General features: G+C 36.7%; 1 protein-coding gene across 17 annotated transcripts in view; it reads left to right on the forward strand.

Annotated features, from left to right (window-relative positions):
• CDK14 (cyclin dependent kinase 14) overlaps positions 1–24,119 on the forward strand; it is a 640,904-nt gene that overhangs the window by 173,071 nt on the left and 443,714 nt on the right. For 14 of the 17 annotated variants that reach the window (XM_016957727.3, XM_054655946.1, XM_016957722.4 and 11 more), the window contains one exon: positions 9,623–9,717. The exons of the other annotated variants lie outside the window; for them this stretch is intronic. In XM_016957727.3, coding sequence (XP_016813216.1) covers positions 9,623–9,717 — 95 coding nt within the window. The remainder of the gene's footprint in view (positions 1–9,622; positions 9,718–24,119) is intronic. 17 annotated transcript variants of the gene reach the window in all.

The raw sequence follows: 24,119 nt of genomic DNA on the forward strand, positions 1-24,119 counted from the left end.
GCTGTGCTCCTCAGTAGCTGCAGTTCTTGGGAGTACTACAGGAGATTTCCTGTCTTGCTGGACCAATTTAGAAGGGATTTCATTGAGTTGTGCTGTCATAAGCTGATCTTAAAGAGGGCATATTTTCAGAAACTCATATTTAGGTTAAGGTCCTCTCTACATTCCACAAATTGCTCCAAATTTACCTCTTTTCATCACCATAAAAATCTATATCCCATGATAGGCAGGCCTAATCTGGGAGATGTGGGAGGAGGGTGCAAACCTGCAAATGAGAGTTTCACTTCTGTTTTTAGGTACTTGTTCTTAAGGTGTGGTTGGTGTGTCATCTTGGCGTTACTTCCTCTTCTGGGGAGTGGAAAATTCCCAGATTAGAACCAAGCCCCCTTGACAGGTTGTTACCATGTGTGGTGTTTGGATCCATACCTCTGCGCAGCACCTAGATCTATTTTATAACCAAGTTACCTATCAATGATGCATTACCTTAGTGTGGCTGTAATAGGGCTATCAATGCTGGGTGATAAAGCTTGTTCTGGAGATCAAAGGCAAAATAAAAATTAGCCCAGTCAGGTTTGACTTTAAATCCTTATTTAATGGAGTCACGTGGTTCTGATTGAATCCTTCCTCTCTCACCCTCATACCCACTCTCACAATTACAGTATAATGTGCTGGAGAAGTGATTCTCCATTGTGGTTTTCCTCAATTCAGGGGGTACTCAACAATCTTAAGCAAGGGGTTATGTGTGAGGATTAAAATCAGTTTTCAATGAAGTCAGTATGAAGCTATGGACATTCTTACTGGATATCAGGGTATCATTACAGTGAACACTGAAGTATACTCATGAAGTTTATAAAAATTGCAGTTCAGACACCCATCCTTGCTTCTGTGAGTGGGGTTTCAATAGAAGATAGACCGAAGCATGTTTAATATTTCCTCTATGTGGGTGAGGGTTAGGACTCTCTGGGAATATTCCACCAGTGTAATAGTAACAAAGAAAATAATTCTCAATTCTGATAATCTTGGTTTGAATTCTAGTTCTGCCAGTAACTATAGGATTTTAGATGAGTTACTTTATTTTTCCAGTCAATAAATTATTCATGTTCAAATGGGGATAGTAATAGAACCAACCTCATGGTGGTATTATAGAGATTAAGTTTATGTAATACATATAAAATGATTAGCTTAAGGTCTGGTACATAATTACTTGATATTAGCTAGTTGTTATTATTATTACACAGACAATGAACTAGAGCTGTCAAGGGTTAAGAACACCTTTATGGCAGGGTGACAAACATTGTTCAGCTGGAACATTATGTGCACTTTTCATTATCCATGTCAGTGTTCCCCTCCGCTGGCCCAGATAATTGACGGTTCTCTATACTTTTATTCAGTTTTTTAAAAAAGTGTTAACATCATCTCATTAAATTTCACATCTCTATGCAGTTAGTATCTGTTAGAAATTGCTGATTAGCCCTCTGTATTTCCACGTCTCTAAAGTGGTATCTCAAGCCTACACTCTAAGTAGGGAAGCGATAAGCAGAGAATAGTTGTCCCATAAAGCTGTTTCTCATCCATCCACACACCTGACATCAAAAAGCCAAAGATAATGTTTAAGGTTGACTACACCTTGGTTTGATCCAGTATCTTTATTTAAATGTGATGATTTAATAAAGTTGCAAGGAAAAAAAGACAAAGGACTCCACTTTAATTATAAACAAAAATCTCTCCTTCTGAATTCTTTTTTTTTTTACTTATTTGATGGGAAGAATTTTATTATTGACCTCTTTAAATATTTGGCATTTGGATTCTTTATTTATGTGTACAGTAATTACAGATCAGACCATTTCTGCATGCTTAAAATAGGAGACTCACTTTATAAGAATCTAACTCTCAAAGCGGAGACTGTCTCTTAGATGCATCCTATTCCATAGGACTGTTGTTTTGTAGACTAGGAAAAGTTTTAGAGAGAATTACATGCCTTTGATTCTTCCTATGGAGTCAGCATGATTGATTTGTAAGTTACAGTGTATTTCCACAATGTCTACCTGTCAGTTTCACAGGGCAGATAATATTGATTTTTTTACCACAAAATGTGGCAAAGTATTAATTTTCTGCCATTGTAGTGTTAACAGAATATAGAATACAACCGTAGCAGTTAATGCATCCAAATCCAGTTAGTTAGATAGACTACTTTGTACCACTGGCATCTTCCTTTACTAAATCTTTCTTGTGAATGAATGGAGATTGTTTTTATTAAAATTTTTTTTGTTTTTCTAATTTCCTCAGTTCAGTTTTTTCAAGTAGTAAGTTTAATATGGTCTATGTCTTAAAAATAACTACATTAACTCTTTTATACAAAACTATCTATGTAGAGTGAATATATCGCTTTTAGAAAATTATTTGTGCCTTTCCAGAAAGAGAAAATTTTGGCTTCCTGTTCTCTTGCCAAGTGGTGACTGTGTCTTATACTTACTCTAAGTAGTCGTTAGCAGTTTATCTCCTAATAAGAATAAAAAGGTAATTTTCCGCTGCTGTGTTTTTCTTTAACTTAGATTGCATTCATTCTTAAAGGAGCACAAAAGCAAACACACAGACCTCTCATTCTGATTTTAAATAATTTAGAGTGGAACTGTGAACACAATATTTTCCCCATTGAAGATCATGTTATACTGAAGTTTAATATAGGTTTTTAAATTTCTATTTAAAACTTGGGCTCAGGAGGGTGATGGTAAAGTGTGACATTCACAAGCTGTTTCCTGGTGATGAAAAATGCATGAGAACATAACCCACACAGGACTAGTCAGGCGACTTTGAATGTAATTTTCCATTAAATTTTACTTGATTTAACTCAACACATGGTTTGTATCTTACAAATTTCTTGAAGAAAGAAATAGGTGGTCCTAAGTGAATGTAATGCCTAAAGAGCTCATCATTGTAATCATAGTTTAAATTACATGGAACCAAGTTAAATTCCTAAAAAAAAAAATCTTACACCCTCTCCTCCCTTCTTCTCCTCCCTCCGTTCCTTTCTATATTAATTTTTGAAATATCTTTGTCCTTCATATACATGTACATATATATGTGTATGTATGTGTGTGTGTATATATATATATAGAGAGAGAGAGAGAGAGAGAAAGAGAAAGTGTGTGTGTGTGTGTGTGTGTTATGGGCTGAATGGTGTTCCCTTAAAATTCATATGTTGAAGTCCCAGCCCCCAGTACCTCAGAATGTAACCGTGTTTGAAGGTAAGGTTTTTAAAGAGGTGACTAAATTAAAATTAGGTCATTGGGTGTGACCCTAATATAATATGACTGGTGTCCTTGCAAGAAGTGTAGAGACACCAGGGATCCCATCAACCAGAGGGAAGGCCATGTGAGGACACAAGAGAAGGTGGCCATCTGCAAGCCAACGTGAGAGGACTCAGGAGAAACAAACCCTGCCAAAACCTTGATCTTGGACTTCTAGCTTCCAAAACTGTGAACAAATAAATTTTTGTTCTTGAAGCCACCAAGTATGTGATGTTTTGTTATGACACCTCTAGCAATCCATACATATGTATAAAATAAACCCTTGTTATTTGGTTCGGATTTTTTCTTTAAACACTGTTAATTTGTGTTGCTAGTTTTGTTTTCTCATACTGAGTGCTAGCAAAATTTGTGCTGCTAGTTTTGTTTTCGCATACTGAGTGCTAAATGGGAGCAGATTACTTAGATGACTTTAAGGCAAAATATTTAATTGAAATTCAGTGTATGGTCTTGGGCAAATCGGTGTTTCTGGGAGGTTTTCATTTTTATATATTTATATTAGAGTAAATGATGCCGACAGTGTTATGTAGCTCTAGGAGCTCTGATTTTGTGAGGGCAAGAATTCTATTTTTGGTCTATATTTCATTATAAAATTAGTAATCGTGGAGCTTGAGGAGGAATTGACCCCACATTGAATGCTTGGTTAGGAAATGGGTTACTATTGTGTCCAGCTGTGCAGATTGAGTACTTGACTCTGCAAGTTTTCTTGAAGCACTTACTAATTTTCCAGCAGTTCTCTCAACATTTGCTGCAGTCATTCTTCCATTGAAGGTGCCACTGTCTAGAGATAGGCTGGATTAATAGTTGAGACTCTCAGAGATGAACTTGTTTCTTCTCTTTTTATTAGCATTAATGATGAGTGAGAGTAGTTGCCTGATAATACCTCCTCAGTCTGCACAGCTTTAGGCTACCTTGTGCTGTATACACCTGGAAAGATCTGACTTTAGATTTTGCAAAAATCTGTTTAGTTCCACACATAAATTAAGTTCTTTTTCATTACACAGAATGAGGAAACAACCTCATGGAAATGTATGTGCAGTGGGTTGACTTCAACCATTGAGCCTTTAGGATATTTACAGGTGAATTGGGTAGTAGAAAGTTTTAATAAGTACCTGTTTTCTACAATCTCTGTGGCATTGATTTTAAGCCCTTAACATTTGGACATATTTAGAGACATATTTGTTATTGTAAGGATTAACATAATAGGTTACTATTTTATGGAAGAGATTAGTATCTAAAGCACAAATGCTTGTTAATAACTGCCAAATAGTAGAAGTTAGGTGGTTTCCTGGCTTGTTCTTGCATTTAAAAGTAATGGATCAAATATTTCACCATTTAATATGAGGTTTGTTACAGGTTTCTATAGAAATAATATTGAATTTGGAACCTTTCCTTTGTTACTAGGTTACATAATTTTTTGATTTTATTTCAGATACACAGTATATTGAATTTTAAAAATTGTTTTTCAGGATTTTTCTCTTATGTAGTGAAATATATTAGTAATTTTTTTGAGGTTGAACCATTTTTGAATTCATGAAATAAATCTCATTTGGCCATGGTATATTATTCTTGTAGTACATTTGCAGAAATTAATTTTTAAAATATTTCTTAGAATTTTTGCTCCTACGTTTGTGATACTTGGCCTTTTGTTTAATTAGTTAGTTAATTTTGGTAATGGGGTTTTGCTAGTTAAAAGCATTTTATATTTTTATGCTATCTGCTTCATACAACTTAGTATATCTGTTTCTTAAATTTTAGTGGAAGTAGCCCTTAGAAGATTGTATTTTTAAGATTAATTCTTTAAATTTATTCTGTTTATTGTGTCTTAGTTTTTTTGTATTTTGCTTAAGTCAATTTGGGTAATTAATTTTTTCTAGAAAGTATGTAGTAAATTTTGAATATTTTGGTATAAAGCTGTTCATAGTGTTCCAGGTTAATTAATGAAAACAAAAACATTCGTTCTTAAACTGAGTTATGTTCTCTTTGTATTTCCAGTGTTTATTTAGTTCTCTTTTTAATGAGACTTTCGAGATAATTATCTGTTTTAATGGTCTTTACAAACAGCATTTGGTTTTATTAATCATGTTTATAATACTTTTGTCTTATATTTTACAAATATCTTTTATTGTCTTTATTAATCTCTTCTTACCGTGTTCTTTGTTGCTTCTTTTCTAGCTGCCATTAAAAGTCTACATCATACTGCTTTATTGTTTTCTATTATATGCATATATTTAAATTTTCTTTTATGTATTGATTTGGCTGTATGCCATAGGTCTTAAATGGTCATGCTCTCATTGACACATATTTATGAATTTTAAGTTTTGATTTTTTTAAACCCATGTTATTAAACTATTCAGCTTTAATTTTTTTATTAAAAAAAAACCATTTATTGTATATATTTAAGTTACAAAGATTCAGTATCCCCTATCGGAAATGCTTGGTACGGAGGTATTTTGGATTTAAGATTTTTTTGGATTCTGGAATATACATGAGATATCTTAGGAAGGGGACCCCAAGTCTAAACATTAAACTCACTTATGTTTCATATATAGCTTATATGCATAGCCTGAATGTAATTTTATACAATATTTTAAATAATTTTGTGCATCTATCACATGAGGTCAGGTGTGGAATTTTCCACTTGTGGCATCATGCTGATGTTAAAAAAGTTTCAGATTTTAGGAACATTTTGGTTTTAAGGTTTTTGGATTAGGGATTCTAACCTATATAGCGTGGTGGTATGGGATACATATAGATAGTAAAATGATTACTGTAGTGAAGCAAATTAACATATCTATCATCTCATATAGTTACCCATTTTTTGTTGTTGTGGCAAGAACAGCTAAAATCTACTCATTTAGCAGGAATCCCAAATAGAGTACAATGTTGTTACTTATAGTCTTAATTTCTAATTTAATAGCGTTGTGTTCAGAAAAAGCAACTTGAAATGTTTTTGCAGGTTTCAATATTGAGCTCATCTTTGTGACCTAATCTATGATTATTTTTTGGTGAATTTTAGATGTGTGCTTGAAAGAATATAAATATTTGAATACATATATTAAGCCGCTGTTTCTAGTATTTGAGCCCCATATATCCCTTAATTATTAGTTACTTGCTTGCTCTGTCGATTAGTAGTCTATGCTTGTCTTTCATTATCACTTCTTTCTCACTTTATTGCTACCAACAATTGTTTGATACATTTCAAAACTATGTTATTTGGCCTTTACTAGTTTACTAGTTTATTAGACTTCTTGGTGGATTTTTAACATTCATTTTTTATGGGAGATATTAATTTAATCTATTTATTGTTTTGTAAATTCTGTCTTGTCTGCTATCAGTACTACGATAGGTATTATTTTAAAAAATGCTTACTGGGCTATATTTTCCCCTTCTTTATTTTCAGATTTACTCTTTTTTAATCTCTTCTTAATAGCATATTGCTAGATTTTCTTTGTTTTTTTATTTTTTAATCTGAGAGCTTTTCCTTTAATAGGGGAAGTTGATTCATGTATGTTTATTGTAATCATTGATATGTTTGGATTTAACTTTATTCTTATTTTATAAAATTTTACTTAGCATGCTTTCTTATTGAATATGCCTTCTCCTCTAACCTCTCACTCCTTACCCTCTTCCTCTTTCATTGCATTTTTTTCCCATTCCCCTCTCCCCAATTTGTTTGGGATTTGTATACCTTATTTATATCAATTTACTGATTACCTTTTAAAGGTTAAGAAACATCCTAAAACATATGCATTTGGAGTTTCAATCTGTATCTGCAATATATTCTGATTTATTCAAGAAAGCTCAGTGTGCTTTTATTTCTCCTTTCCTACTGTTCCTTGCCTTTTCCCCCATCACTCCAACTACATCTTATATTGAGATAATTTTATGTCTAGATTTTTTTCTGTGGGTAATAAAATTGTTGTGTTTCCATAATTCACTTGAGGGACCGTCTTGAGTATAGTATTAATTATGCAAAATTATTTTTCCTTTTAATTTTGAAAATATTGCTTAACTGTCTTTTTGCACCGATTACAATCTATGACAATATGCTTGCTGAATAATTTTTCTATTTAGATGCAACCTCTCCCTGAAGTTTTCTGGGAGAGTTCTGTTCAGCCATTGAGCTTATTACTTTTTTAGCCTCTGAGGTTCAAGCCGTTCTCCTGCCTGAGCCTCCCGAGTAGCTGGGACTACAGACTTGTGCCACCACGCCCAGCTAATTTTTGTATTTTTAGTAGAGATGGGGTTTCACCATGTTGGCCAGGATGGTCTCGATCTCTTGACCTCGTGATCTGCCTGCCTCTGCCTCCCGAAGTGCTGGGATTACAGGTGTGAGCCACCGTGCTCAGCCTATTTAAAGTTATCCTTACCTTTGCAGTGTTAACTTGCCTTCCAAGGTTTTACCTTATCTGCCCACTGAATTTTATCCATCTCTTTCAGGATGTTGATTTTCCTAAAATGATTTGTGATTTTTGGTTGTATACTCATATTTGTACTTGAGAATCACTGTCAGCTTATTTTATTTTCTGTAAATTTTCTCTACTGATTGTGTGAAAGGGATTACAGCTTGGGGGATGGGGAGACATTGCTTTTTCTCTGGGTATTGGCTATTTGAGTCCTTGCTCTGCTCAGATACCACACTCTAAGCTGTCTCCTGTGCAGATGCCTCTGCAGCTTGCTTGGGAGGACACTGCAGTCTCAACTGTTTATGTGTTGATTAGTCTCATGTTCACCTAGAGGTTCTTGCTTCTTTTATTTAATAGTCTTCCCCTACATGGTCAGGCTTTTCTCTGAAGTTTTGATTCTGATTACCTTCTTTCAGAATTCTTCAAAATTTCTGATTAGATATTGGCACTCTTTTTTGTTTTCTGCTTCTAATTCTGATTTATTGTTTTTGAAAAATAACTTTTAAGTCATGATGGGTATTTTGGGTGGGAAGAAAGTAAGAAACATGTATTCAACTGGCCACATAAAATCCCAATAAATAGTGGGAGTCAGAATCATTGCCCACATATTGTGTGTTTTTTGATAAGTGATACAGGTGTATACTCAAAAGTAGTGTTCAAGCCCAACTTGAAGAATACAAGTTCTAAACTTCTGAAGTTGGTTATTTATAAAGTACCACAAATATTAGCAACTTTTTATGAATTATATGTATATTTATATTGGAATAAATCTCTTTAATAAGATATTTTTCCTTTCTTATATAATTATCATTTTCTAATATGCTTTGGTATTACCCTTTTATATAATAGCAACAGTATAATAATAGATCATGTCTTATTGAAATAGAAGGTGAATGCTTCTCCACCATGGAGGACAACACTCCCCTTTTCTTGTTCCATAGTTAAAGTTGGGGTGGGAGTTGAGTACAATAAGATTGATGAGGTCACTCCCTCTTAGCATTTTTTTTGGTCCTGTTGGGAAGTGACCTGTCTTAAGAGTTGTTTTGTGGCAGCTATACCTTAAGGATTGATTTATGTATATATAAGAGAGTTCCATTTTGTATTAGTGATAGCTGAGTGATACATCTTCTGATTATCTGTTTGAATTATCACTAAAAGGTATCAGAAGAGTACCTTTATATAACTGAATATTATACCATCATGATTTACAACGGGATACAGTAAATATTTTCAGCTTTGTCAGCCATATGATCTGTATTGGAACTACAGCTGTGTTGTAGTTTGAAAACTATGAAACAATATGCAGGTGAATGACCACGACTGTGTTTCAGTAAAACTTTATGAACACTAAAATTTGATTTTCATGTTATTTTCACATATCATGAAACTTTATTCTTGTTTTGCTTTGCTTCCTTCAACCATTAGAAAAGGTAAAAACGATTCTAAACTTATGGGATATACAAAAACAGGTGGTGGGCTGGATTTGACCCATGGGCCACAGTTTGCCAGCTCCTAATTTAGAAGATGGTATAATAACATGTAAAGTGTGCATAATTGATTGAATAAAAAAAGGGAGGGGCAGGTTTAAAAACAGTAGATATAGTGCAATTTCATTTATGTAAGAAAGCAATCATCAGCTTACAGATAGCACTGGAAGAACACCTATCAAAATATTAACAGTGGTTCCCTGGTTAGCTTATGGGAATAATTTCGTCTACATTGTGTTTATTTGCATTTTTTTTGAGTTTTGTATCCTGTTTATTATGTTGTTTTGAAAAATAAACATGTATGCCAGAAAAAACAGTTATTTAAAAAGTGACAGAGAATCTGTACATTTTTAGCAAAATCAGGGTATTTGTTGTTAATTAATTTGATACAATCTGTTTTGTTTACCCTATGCTTCATTTTTAGCCAACAAGTCCCAAATTTGGAAAAGCTGACTCATATGAAAAGCTGGAAAAACTAGGGGAAGGATCTTATGCTACAGTATACAAAGGGAAAAGCAAGTAAGTTCATTATTTTTGGAATATTTCACATGTACAGTGTATCTGCCCTCTTATTACTAAATAACATTTTATTTAAATAATTATTATTTAGTATACAATAGATTTTCCTCCCTCAGGGTATCCTTTTTTTTTTTTTTTTGGCAAGTGTGTAAAACTCATTGGAATTGGTGTACCCTGCTAGTAAACAGTTTTTCAGACTGTTCAATTTATTTTTCTGTTTAATGCCCCTCCCCACAACACTGCTTTCTCTTTCAAAGGAGTTGGAACCATCGAATGAGAATTCATTTCCAGGTGAATTATGTGATTAATTTCTCATAGAGATTTAGTGTTGGGAATAGGAGTATTGATTTGACAATGCCAAATATATTGGCCATTCTTGGGGTCTTTTTAAGTTAAGCTTTTACTCCATCTTTCAGAAGTCTCTTAGTTAAACAAAATGGCAAACTTTTCTTTTTCTTTCTTCCTGTCTGCTTTGGCATCATGCTGCATATATTTTCATATCGAGAAACAACTGTCTCCTCCTTTTCTTCTTTCTCTCCATTGCTCTCTGGGGGTCAGGGCACAGATTTGGATTCTTGAAAAGCTTGTCCTCATGTGTTTCTGATTGACCTCCTTACTCTCTCTTATTAATTAAGGACAGAGAGTTACTGTATTTAGTGACATGTAGTTGTAGATAACTTAATGCAATCTCTGCAACAACCACAGAAGTCACAAGCTTTGTTTTACCTTTATAACTTTACCAAATGATGTTGCAAAATAATTTTCTATACTGTCCCTGTTATCTCTTTTCAAAATCTTTATAGAAGATAGGACTTTTTTGTCTGAGACAGCATTTTGCCCTGTTGCCCAGGCTGGAGTACAGTGGCTTGATAACGGCTCATTGCAGCCTCAACCTCCTGGGCTCAAACAGTCCTCTTGCCTTAGCCTCCTGAGTAACTGGGACTACAAGCCCATGCCATCATGTCTGGCTTTTTTTTAAAAAAACTATTTTGCAGAAACGGAATTTTCCTGTATTGCCCAGGCTGGTTTTAAACTCCTGGGCTTAAGTGATCCTCTGGCCTCGGCCGCCCAAAGTGTTGGGATTACAGGCATGAACCACTGCACCCAGCCAGATTAGAATATTGTAACTTAAGTAATTAAATAAGAAGATGTAGAAGAGAAAAATTCTCTGAAGGATCATTCCAAAGACATAGTTGGAAATTTTGATTATGTGCTAATTTAGGTAATCTTAGGATTTTCAGGAGTATGGTCTTATATCTGTTTGTTCATGTTTCTTAAGTTTAGAAGATGAAATATTCCTTATCAAGAAAGATATGTAAGGCAAAAATACTGTGAAGTCAAAAGTAATAGTATTAATTTTGAGAGTCGTAAAAAAAAGTTTGTAAAAATGGTGCAGGGAGCCCTCTTCATTCCACACCCGGGCAGATCTCCAGGCATTTGGAACACCCGCTTGCCTGGTTCTATATCTTGAGCTGCCCCACCCCTTCTGTCCAGAGATCCTGGTATAGCGGAGCCCTCTTCACTCCATGCCCAGTCAGATCTCCAAGCATTCAAAGCACCTGCTCACCTCATCTGGATTGGCAACCTCAGTTGCCCCACCCTTCCTTTGCAGACATCCAGGTGCAGGAGGGGCCCTTTCTGCTTTACATCCAGGCAGATCTCCAGGCAGTTAGAGCACCTGCTCACTTTGTTCAGCATCCTGAGTCACTCACTCTTCCTGTGCAGAGACCATGGTGCAGCTAGGCCTTCTCTGCTCCACACCCAGGCAGATCTCCAGGCATTTGGAGCACCGGTTCACCTGGAATGGCAGCTTAAGCTGCCTCACCCTTTCTACACAAAAACTCTGGTGTAGCAGGTTCCTCTCTCCTCCATGCCCCAGCAAATCTCCAGGGATCTGGAGCACTTACACTCCTGGATTAGGAGTTTAGGCTGCCTCCACTTCCTCTGCAGAGACTTGGGGCTAAGGATGTTTCCCAGCTTCATGTTTAGGCACACTCTGGGTGCTTGGTGGCTTTCTACTGGATTCTCCATCAGTGCTGGTGCTTGTGCCTGCTATCAGGGGATGACCATCTTGCCTCATGCCCCCAGGACTGAGAAGGGAACTCAGAACACTATGGGCTCCACAGATCAGCCCATTGCCTAAGGCAACAGAGAGCATCTCCCCATAAATAAGGATCAAGTATATATCCAGACACATTGGCTGCAGTAGGTTCTTACCGATAAGTGCCATCTACTGGCTGTAGGTCAAACCAAACAGCCATATGTAAAAGCTGCTGATAGAAATGCACAGGGCTATAGAAGCAAAGCCAAAAGATCCTACCCAGCATTCTCTGCAGTTGCAACACAGAGGGAGTGGGGAGAAGGGAAGGGGAAAGAAAACACACACACACACACACACACAAAAAAAAAACAATAGTATTACAGAGAAAGAAAAAGAAAAAATGCAATCTGTACAAAAATAATTACAAAAATTATAGTGCCAACATCTCCAGATGAGAAGGAACCAGCAAAAGAATTTTGTTATTGTGAAAAATCTGAATGTCATGGCACCACTGAAGGATCACACTAACTCTCCAGCAATAATTCCTGACCAAAATGGAAACTCGGAAATGACAGATAAATAATTGAAAGCATGGATTACAAGGAAGCTTAGTGAGATCCAAGACATGATTCAAAATCTACACAAAGAAACTTCTAAATCAATCCAGGAAATGAAGAAGGAGATATAACATCTTAAAAGGAAATCAGTCAGCGTTTCTAGAATTGAAAAGCTCACTTAAGGAATTTCAATACAATTGAGGCCGGACATGGTGGCTCACACTTGTAATCCCAGCACTTTGGGAGGCCAAGGCGAGCGGATCATCTGAGATCAGGAGTTTGAAACCAGCCTGGCCAATATGATGAAACCCCATCTCTACTAAAAACAGAAAAATTAGCTAGGTGTGGTGGCACATGCCTGTAATCTCAGCTACTCCAGAGGCTGAGGCATGAGAATAGCTTGAACCTGGGAGGCGGAGGTTGCAGTGAGCTGAGATCACACCACTGCACTCCAGCCTGGGCAACAGAGCGAGACTGTCTCCAAAAAAAAAGAAAAAAAAAGAAAAGAAGAAAACAGTTGAAAGCTTCAATATCTTAGACCAAGTGGAAGAAATAATTTCAGAGCTTGAAGACCAATCTTTTTAACCCAGACAAAAATAATATTTTTTTAAATGAACAAAATCTTTGAGAAATATGGGATAATGTAAAGTGATCAAACCTACAAATTATTGGCATTCCTAAGTGAGACAGAGAAAAGGTAAACAACCTGGAAAACATATTTGAGGGAATAATCCCAGAAAAATCCCCTAACCTTGCTAGAGAGGTGAATATCCAGATTCAAGAAATCTGGAGAACATCTGGGAGATACTATATAAAATGAACACCACCAAGACTTACTCACCAGGATGTCTAAGGTCAATGCTAAAGAAAAAATGTTACAAAGAAAAAAGCAAGATCACATATAAAGGGAACACCATTAAGCTAACAGCAGATTTCTCGGCAGAAACCTTACAAGCCAGGAGAGTTTGGGGGCCTGTTTTCACCATTCTTAAAATAAATCTCAGCCAAGAATTTCATATCCCACCAAGATAAGCCTCATAAGCAAAGGAGAAATAAAATGTTTTCCAGACAAGCAAGTGCTAAGGGAATTTCTTACCACTAGATCAGCCTTACAAGAGATCCTTAAGGGTGTTCTAAACATGGAAATGTAAGAACAATACCCACTACCACAAAAACACACATAAGTACATGGCCCACAGATTCTGTAAAGGCACTATACAATAGAAACTATAATGCAACCAAGTAACAACTTCATGATAGGCTCAAAATGCTATATATCAATATTAACTTTGAATATAAACTGACTAAACCTCACACTTTTAAAAGGCATAGAATTGTAAGTTGGATTAAGGAAAGAAAAACAAGACCTATCTCTCTGCTGTTTTCAGGAGACCCGTCTCACATGTGATTACACAAGTAGGCTCAAAGTAAAGTGTTGGAGAAAGATCTGTCACTCAAATGGAAAACAAACAAGAGCAGGGGTCACTATTTTTATATCAGATAAAACAGACTTTAAGCCAACAACAATAAAAAAGGAGAAAGAAGGGCGTTACATAATGATAAAGTGTTCAATTCAACAAGAAGACTTAACTATCCTAAATATATATGCATGCAACATTGGAACAACCAGATTCCTGAAACAATTACTTGTAGACCTACAAAAGGACTTAGCCACACAATAATAGTGGGGGCTTCCAGAACGCACTGACAGCATTAGACAGATCATCAAGGCAGAAGACCAACAAGGAAATTCTGGACTTAAATTCTACCCCTGACCAACTAGACCTAATAGGCATCTACAGAATATTCCACTCATCAACCACAGAATATACATTCTTCTCATTTGCATTTAGGACAGATGACCACATGCTCAGTCATAAAGCAAGCCTCAGTAAATTAAAAAAAAAAAAATCAAAGTCATACCATCCATACTCTTAGACCACAGTGGAATAAAAATAAGAATCAATACCAAGAGGATTTCCCCAAACTTTGCAATTACATGGAAATTAAACAACTTCCTCCTGAATAACTTTTGATTAAACAATTAAAGCAGAAGTCAAAAAATTCTTAGACATAAATGAAAACAGAGACAAATCATACCAAAATCCTTGGGATACAGGAAAAACAGTGTTAAGAGGAAAGTTTACAGCACTAAATGGCTACCTAAAAAAATTAGAAAGATCTTAAATTAACTGACATCACACCTAGAGGAACTAGAAAAACAAGAACAACCTAACCCCAAAGCTAGAAGAAGAAAAAACATAACTAAAATCAATGCAGAACTGACTGGAATTGAGACCTAAAAATATATTAAAAATAAATGAAATCAAAAGTTGGTTCTTTGAAAGGATAAAGATCAATAGAACACTAATTAAAGGAAGAGAGAAGATCCAAGTTAACACAATCAGAAATGACAAAGGTGACATTACAGCTGATCCCATGGAGATACAAAAGATTGTCAGAGACTATTAGGAACAACTCTATGTATACAAAGTAGAAAATCTAGAGGAAATTGGTAAATTTCTGGAACACATAACCTCCCAATATTGCATCAGGAAGAAATGGAAACTCTGAACAGACCAATATCAAGTTCCACAATTGAATTAATAATAAAAACCTACCAATCAAAAAAAGCCCAGGACTAGATTGTCTCATAGCCAAGTTCTATCAGAAGTGCAGAGAAGAGATGGTATCAATTCTACTGAAACTATTGCAAAAAATTGAGGAAGATGGACACCACCTTATCATCGAGGATGATGAAGCCAGCATCATCCTGATACGAACAACTAGGAAAGAAACAATGAAAACAGAAAACTACAAGCCAATATGCCTGATGAACAAAAATCCTAAACAAAATACCAGCAAACCAAATCCAGCAGCACATCAAAAAGATCATTCACCACAATCAAGTAGGCTTCATTCCTGGGATGCAAGGTTGGTTCAGAATTCACAAATCGATACATGTGCTTCACCACATAACAGAATTAAGAACAAAAACCATTTGATCATCTCAGTCGATTTGCAAAAAGCCTTTGATAAAATCCAACATCCCTTCATGATGAAGACCCTCAGTAAGCTAGGCATTGAAGGAACATAGTTCAAAATAATAAGAGCCACCTATGACAAACCCACAGCTAACATCATACTGAACTGACAACAGCTGGAAGCATTCCTCTACAGAACTGGAAAAAGACAAGGATACCCACTCTCGCCACTCCTATTAAAACATAGTACCAGAAGTCCTGGCCAGAGCAATCAGGCAAGAGAAAGAAATAAAAGGCATCCAAATAAGAAATCAAGTGAAATTATCCATCTTTGCTGACAATATGATTCTATACAGAGTCTAAAGACTCCGCCAAAAAGCTCCTGGAATTGATGAATGACTTCAGTACAGTTTCAGAATATAAAATCAATGTATAAAATCCAGCATTATTTCTATACACCAGCAGCATTCAAGCTGAGAATTAAATCAAGAATGCAATTTCATTTACAATAGCCACAAAAAATTAAAAGGCCTAGGAAAATGTCTAACCAAGGAGGTTAAAGATCTCTGCAAGGAGTACTACAAAACATTGCTGAAAGAAATCATAGATGACACAAACAAATGGAAAAACATTTCGTGCTTTTGGATTGGAAGAATCAATATTGTTAAAATGGCCATGCTGCCCAATGCAATCTATTGATGCAGTGCTATTCCTATCAAACTGCCAATGTTGTTTTTCACAGAATTAGAAAAACATATTCTAACATTCATATGGAATCAAAGAAGAGCTTGAATATCCAAAGCATTCCTAAGGGAAAAGAACCAAGACAGAGGCATCACACTACCTGAATTCAAACTATATTATAAGGCTACAGTAACCGAAACAGCATGATACTAGTACAAAAATAGACACATAGACCAAAGGAACAGAATAGAGAACCCAGAAATAAAGCCACACACCTACGGCCACCTGATCTTTGGCAAAGTTAACAAAAATAAGTGATAGGGAAAGGACTCCCTATTTAATAAATGTTTCTTGTATAGATGGCTGTCCATATGCAGGAGAATGAAAGTGGATCCCTCCCTTTCACCATATATAAAAATTAACTCAAGATGGATTGAAGATTTAAACGTAAGACCTTGAAACTGTAAGAATCCTAGAAGAAAATTTAGGAAACATCGTCCGAGCATCGGCCTTTGGAAACAATTTATGACTAAGTTCACAAAAGCAATTGCAACAAAAGCCAAAATTGATAAGTGGGACCTAATTGAAGAGTTTCTGCACAGCAAAATAAACTATCAACAGAGTAAACAGAATGGGAGAAAATATTCAGAAACTGTGTATCTGACAAAGATCTGATATCTAGAATCTCTGAGGAACTTATACAATTTAACAAGCAATAACCAAATAACTCCATAAAAAGTGAGCAAAATACATGAACAGAAACAGACACTTCTCAAAAGAAGACATTCAAGCGGCCAACAAACATGAAGAAATGCTCCACCCACTAATCATCAGAAAAATACAAATCAAAACCATAATGAGATACCATCTCAAATCAGTTAGAATGGCTATTATTAAAAGTCAAAAACAGGTGCTGGGAAGGCTATGTAGAAAAGGGAACGCTTATACACTGCTGGTGAGAATGTAAATTAGTTCAGCCACTGTGGAAATCAGTTTGGAGATTTCTCAAAGAACTTAAAACAGGAACTGTCATTCATCCCAGCAGTCTCATTACTGGGTATATATCCAAAAGAAACGAAATTGTTCTACCAAAAAGACACATGCAGTTTTATGTTAATTACAGCACTATTCACAATAGCAAAGCCATGGAGTCAACCTACATGCCCATCAGTAGTGAATTGGATTAAAAAAATGTGGTACATATACACCACAGAATATTACACAGCCATTAAAAAGAATGAAATCGTGTTCTTTGCAGCATCATGGATGCAGCTGGAGGCCATTATCCTAAGTGAATTAACACAGGAACAGAAAACCAAATATTGCATGTTTTCACTTGTAAGTGGGAGCTAAGCATTGGGTACACTTGGACATAAGTTGGGAACAATAGACACTGGAGACTGCTGAGTGGGGTTGCTGAGGAAGGGGGAAAAGGGTTGAAAAACTTTTGGGTACTATACTTACTACCTGCATGACAGGATCATTCATATCCCATACCTCAGAATCATGCAATATACTAATATGATAAACCTGTACATGTAGCCCCGTAATCTAAAATGAAAGTTGAAATTACTTAAAAAATATTTTTTTAAGAAAATTTGAATGAATAGTCAACATGATAAGGGATAAAAAACAAAATCCAGAGGACTGTTAATAACCATATTGCTTGAGAATTTTGGAATGTCAAAGTAATGGTCTAAATGATTGAGTTAATTTTAACAGGGGTTGTGCCCCACATTTTAATATTCTTTCCTAAAGAAAAATAGCAGTACTTTACCATATAAAAATTACTTGTACTAAATTTAGTGTCAATAACATGATAACTACCCTTTATTAAGCAATTATTTTGTGTACAATATAGTACATCGCTTTGTCTCATTTACTCCTCACAATGCCATATGAGGTGGGTCCCATTATTGTCATCTTCATTTAACAGTCAGGAATCTTAGGGCTTAGAGAGGTTTAGCATCTTGCCTATGTTCACACAGGTAGTTAGTGGCAAAGTTTGTTTAGCTCATTCCCATCTGGTGGCTTGAAGCTATCATTTTCCTAATCAGTACACCATTACTGCTTCCATAGTGCAAGACCTTGGAAAGATGTGATCCTCTTTGAATATTCCAAATAGTTCTCACATATACTCTGACTTGTTTTAATTATGACTCAAATAGAAGCAAACACTATTTCTTTATAAGAAAACAAACCAAACACTTGGAAGTTCCTACCCATTGAAGATGTGCTCAGCTGATCTCCAGATGTGTTAATAACTCTATTAAATTTTTATCTTGAAGATTTATTTCAAAATCTTGGAGATAGTTGAAGAATTTTTCATTTATTATGCCTGAATAAAAGAAAGACTTTAAAAGTACCTGTAATCTTTGAGAAAGATTGTTCTGGACGGTTAATAGTTTTCACTCTAGTAGGTATTAATTTATCTTGTTAGCATTTCTTGAGCAGTTTCAAGCCTCCTGGTCACATGTAGTACTTCTTTTCCTCCAGGTGGAGAGGAAAGCCATTGCCTAGTTACCTGCTTTAAGAGATGACAGGCTCCCTGGCTTTGCTTGCTTTAAGGTGGCTAAGTCAGGCTGAAGAATAACAGCTACATGTCATATAGCAGGACTTGAGAGCTAAGTTTGGTGTGTCCCTATAGTGCTATATAATTTAAATAGCCAACTAATTGTTGGGATCCCTGTTCCAAGACTCCTCACCATTCTCTCATAAATGTCTGCATCCCACCTGCCATCTTTAAACATAATCTTTTGCATCCTCCCCAGGAACAGCTCTCATTATCTTGCAGTGAAGCTGTCTGGCATTTGTAGAGATACTTGTGATTTTCAGTTTGTGAGCATTTTACACATATGTGTTGGTTTACAGGTGTCATGTTTGGATTTTACCATAAGCTTCATTGTATTAGTTTGCTAGGGCTTGCAATAACAATGCCCCACAATCTGGGTGGCTTAAGCTACATGTACTTTCTCAGTTCTAGAGGCTAGAAGTCTGAAATCAAGGTGTCTGCAGGGTAGGTTCCTTCTGAGGATTGTTAGGGAGAATCTGTTCCATGCCTCTGTCCTAGCTTCTGGTGGTGTGCTGGCAATTTTGGGCATTCCTGGCTTGCAGGTGCATCACCCCTCTTGTTGCCTTCTCCACATGGCGTTCTTTGTGTGTGTGTGTGTGTGTGTGTGTGTGTGTGTGTGTGTCTGTGTCCAAGTTTTCCCTTTCTGTCAGGACATGAGTTATATTTGATTAAGGTCCACCCTAATGATCTCATTTTGATTTGATTGCCTCCATAAATGACTCATTTAAAAAAAAATGCATTCTGAGGTGCTTGGGGTTAGAACTTCAACTTATGTTTTTGAACGGTTCAATCCATAACACTTACTAGTGTCAAACCTCACTAACTTGGCATTGCATTCATGACAGTGTTGTTCTTTTTCTGCCTGTAATATGTGTCATTCATCCTTTACCTATTGGTTCTTTTTAAAGTACAAACAAAGGATATTTATTTGCCCCATCAAGAGATTTGTGTAATTCTTTTTTTTTTCTTTTTCTTTTTTTTGTTTGAGACAGGGTCTCACTCTGTCGCCCAGGCTGGAGTGCGGTGGTGCATGCAGCCTTGGCTCACTGCAACCTCTGCCGCTCAGGCTCAAGCGATTCTCATGCCTCAGCACCCCTGAGTAGCTGAGACTACAGGCACTTGCCACCACACCCAGCTAATTTTCATATTTTTTTGTAGAGACGGGGTTTTGCCATGTTGCCCAGACTGGTCTCGAACTCCTGAACTAAAGTGATCCACCCACCTCAGCTTCCCAAAATGTTGGGATTACAGACATGAGCAACCATGCCCAGTGGGTGTGTGTAATTCATTCTTGATTGTGGAGTAGTTGCTATTAGGCATAGTTTAGAAGCTTGAGGAGGAATAGAAAGTGTTTTTAATTATTCTTGATTCTTTTGGATCTCTTATCCATGTAGGGACACATACACTGGAGAGAAGTTAACTGAGATTCCTATACAGGTAGTCTGCTTTGTAGTGAGCTTGGCTTCTAACAAATGGCTGGTTAACCCTGTTCACATCAACATACAAAACTCACAAATATGCTTTTAAGAAAAAGCTTTGAACTTACCACATTCTCATATTTGAGTAGAAAGTTTTTGTTTTTTGATCAGTGTTCTCCAGATTTCTTCTCTGTCTCTCTCTCTGTCTTTGTCTTTCACTGTCTCTTTGTCTCTCTCTCTCTCTCTCTCTCTGTTTTTATGTTTAGATGGGGGGTGGCAGTTATCATTACTTCTGACTGCTGACTGCTGATCTCTCTTCTGGTTTGGTTTTCTGATTATGTTATCTCTTCTAAATTCCTGTAGCATTTAATATAGGATTAAAAAATTATGCATCGTATAATACTTTGGAAAATTAAAATATATGGCATTTTAAAATGTCTTTAATTCAGCACCTTGAAATCATCTTTTTACCTCTCAGTTTACCAAGGACTTCTGTATATTCAGAGATGTGTTAATATTTTTTGAACTTATTCAGCTAGTGATGAATATTCATTGTATTGTTTATAATTATGCCTTTTTTATGCTGTCGGTGAAAAAGAGGTGACTCAGATGAGGATTCTGCCCTCGGGAAACTTAATCTTGAAGGGAGATGGTACAAATACATAAGTAATTCTATATAAATGAAGATGTATCAATACTATATTCTATATAAGCTAGAACGTAGTGAGAAAGGCCCAGGTACACAGTGGCTCGTGCCTGCTATCCCAGCACTTTGCAAGGGCAAGGCGGGTGGATCACCTGAGGCCAGAAGTTCGAGACCAGCCTGGCCAACATGGTGAAACCCTGTCTCTATTAAAAATAGAAAAATCAGCTGGGTGTGGTGGCATGCACTTACAATCCCAGCTACTCGGAAGGCTGAGGCACGAGAGTCACTCGAACCCGGGAGGCAGAGGTTGCAGTGAGTCGAGATTGCGCTATTGCACTCCAGCCTGGGTGACAGAGCGAGACTCTGTCTAAAAAAAAAAAAAAAAATCGTAAAACAAAAACATCCAGGTAAAATGGTGTGGGGTTTCAAAGGGAATGAAGAGAGGATGATGTTGACTAAAGTATTTTAAATGTTTTCTCTCCAGTGGCCACTGATTGAGTTTAGAAGCCACATCTTTGTGTGCTTTTAAATCAAGCTTCCCTCATCACTATGTGTCTTTGTGGAATCCTTGGCACTGTTCCCTTTTGGGGCTTGCTCCTTCCCCCCAAGCAAATATAATGAGATTTTCACTCATTGGTTATCAGACTCTCCACTAAATTTGTTGAACTTTGAGGGCCTTAAGCTAAAAGTAAACAGATTCACTTTGATTATTGTGGTAGTTTTGGTTAAGCAAAAGTGTTTTGTTTGAGTATTGAAGTGGAATTGGCTTTAAGCAATATGATCTGGGAGGATCGGTGGTTAGCTTATGCAAGGGCACCCATGAATACCTGCTTGTTGAAAATAAGAGCTACTACCTCTCACAACCTCAAGACCCAAAGTTGAGACATAGTGGGACCCATATTCTCCTCAATGTACTTTGATCTGCTGGTAGATCACACCTGAGTCCCCCAGGTTCTGCACCCTACCTCAAGTAGTGAGTGGGTATGAGTCTTTGCTCTCCCTGGGGCAGGGTCCTCTCCTTTCTTTCCTACTGAATCTAGGGGGTATGTGAGTCTATAGCTGCTTTTGATTTTCTCAGACTTCATATGCCATTTAGAGGAAAAACAGCTTGCTCTTTGTTCTGCTTCTAGAATTGGAGTATTCAGACTAAGTTGTCCCACAGATGATCCTGATCTCTGGTCACTTTCTCTGCTTATGTTCAGTTTCTGTTGAGGTGAACATGCCAAAGCATTACTTCTGCAGGAGCCTGCCAAAGAAAAGCCTGCCCACACTGGTTTGTGCCAGCCATAAATTGTTATCTCAGAGGTCAATGAGAACAATGAAGGAATTTGCTCACTTTATGTGACATGAGATTTATGTGATTGAAAGTGCCAATCTTTTAGCATTTCATCCTGCCAATTTGCGCAGAATAATTGAACTTGAATTAAACGACCTCATAAATTGAGAGACTACACCAAACCAAGACTGAAATATACTAAATACAGTTCAAAGAGCTCTTCAAAACCCCAGGAGAAATAGGGGGGAAGAAATGCTATTAATTAAAACAAGCAGCAGCGCAAGAAGAAAGGCAGCAGCAGTTAACCACCTTTTCACAATATGTGAGATTAAAGATGCAGTTCTTACTGCTTGCACTGAAGGTCAACTTCATTGAAACACTATCAGGAGGAGTTTGAAGAATTCTAGAAGTCAGTAGTCCCCAGATGGAAAACACTGGATTCCTGGTTCATTGAAGCTGCAATCTTAAGTGTTGACACCTAGACTGTCATGTGGACTTCAGAGTCCTGAGAGGTTACCTGCCCACAAATGGGAGCTTTCTACAAAGAGACACTAGTCTGATTACATTTTACAAGCTCTGCTGTAGGATGCTCCCGAGGCCCACGCTGTTTCTCCTTAGGTCTGCTCTGACTTCTTTTAGACTTTGGGCTCTTGGACCAAAGCTTATTATTACAGCTCACTTCAAAGATCAAGCCTGTAACCGCACTATTTAATCAATGAAAATAACATCACAGTATAATACAATCAGTGTTAGTTTTATAATTTAATGAACAAAATACAGCATTACAATGTATAACAGGATAAACTGAGGGAAGAAAAGCTAACAGAGTAAATGCAGTTCACAATGTGGGATTTTCCGATCTGTGTTCCTTCAGATCTGTGTATAGGTGAAAGTTTGAAAAGTAGGGTTCCTATCCTTACCTAGTCCAAGGAGGATAATAGCCCACCCACCAACATCTGCTAATTTTATTTTATTTTTAAACCCTAAATCCTACTTAAATTGCAGATTCAGCCCTGACGTCCTTTAGAGGAAGAATGCAGACATTAGAGTCTGGTTCATTGGTACAGCTGGTTTCATTTAGCTTGCGGCAGATAAACAAACAATGCTTAATCTTTTTGATGAAAGTGACAGTGAGGATATTGTTTAAGCAAGAAGATGATTTTAATTATTAGACTAAATTGTACTGGAATAACTTTCCTATTAGACAGTGTTTAAACGTATTGGCCTCTCTTAGCCATGTTTATTATCAGGTTCTTTGATCATTTGGACAGGAGACGCTCAATACAATCAGTGATATTTGCTGTTGTTAAAATTGTGGTCATATGTCAGCTATGCCCATCTGGTGGAAATGGAGGCATTCTTTGGGTTTTTTTTTTTTTAAAGAGTTAGTGTAGAAATGTTCAATTACTGAAATAATTGAAAGTCATTATGTGAGGACTCCTAAAACCCCTCTCCCAAAGTGGTTTTTGAGGAGGACTTGGGGAAGGATATGATTGACTTCAGGTTAAAGCATACCCATGTTCCTGAGCTGCTTTATTGTTACTGTCATCCTTTTGTTTAAACCACGATGGTAGGGAAGGAGCATTTCTAGTCTAAACCAGTGGTTCTCAACTAGGGATAATTTTGTTTGCCAGGATATATTTGTTGGTGTCTGGAGACATTTTTGGCTTTCACAACTTGAGGAGTGGTGGTGTCACTGGCATGTAGTGGGTAGAGGCCAGAGATGCTGTGGAATATCCTATGAATGAACAGGACAGTCTCCTGCAACAAAGAATTATTTGGCCCAAAATGACATTAGTGCTGAGATTGAGAAACCCTGGTCTTAAGAAATGCATGGAGGCATTGTCTGTTTAAGATAGTGCATTCCTTTTGAGGTTGTAGTAACTCTCTACTGTGTTCTGTGGGCTGAGTGGGCCAGGCAATAGGTGTGTAGTGGTGAACAAAATTGACAGGTCCCCTGTTTTTATTAAGCATATTATCCAGTGAGGGAGGCAGAAATTAATCAAGTCAGCAGACAGAATCTGTAATTGTAAATTATGTAAAGGAAAAGAGAGCTGAGGAAGAATTAAGACCGAGAGTAGTGGGTTATGTATATTTGCATAAGAGAGGGGTATAGATAGTAAATATATGTTGGATGGATGGAAATGGAAGCCTTGTTGAGGAGAGGACATTTATGCATAGATCTGAAGGAGGAGATGTCACCAGGCAGGTAAAGAGCAGGCAC

This window comes from Pan troglodytes, chromosome 6 (assembly GCF_028858775.2).
Source record: "Pan troglodytes isolate AG18354 chromosome 6, NHGRI_mPanTro3-v2.0_pri, whole genome shotgun sequence".
NCBI classification, from domain to species: Eukaryota; Metazoa; Chordata; class Mammalia; order Primates; family Hominidae; genus Pan; species Pan troglodytes.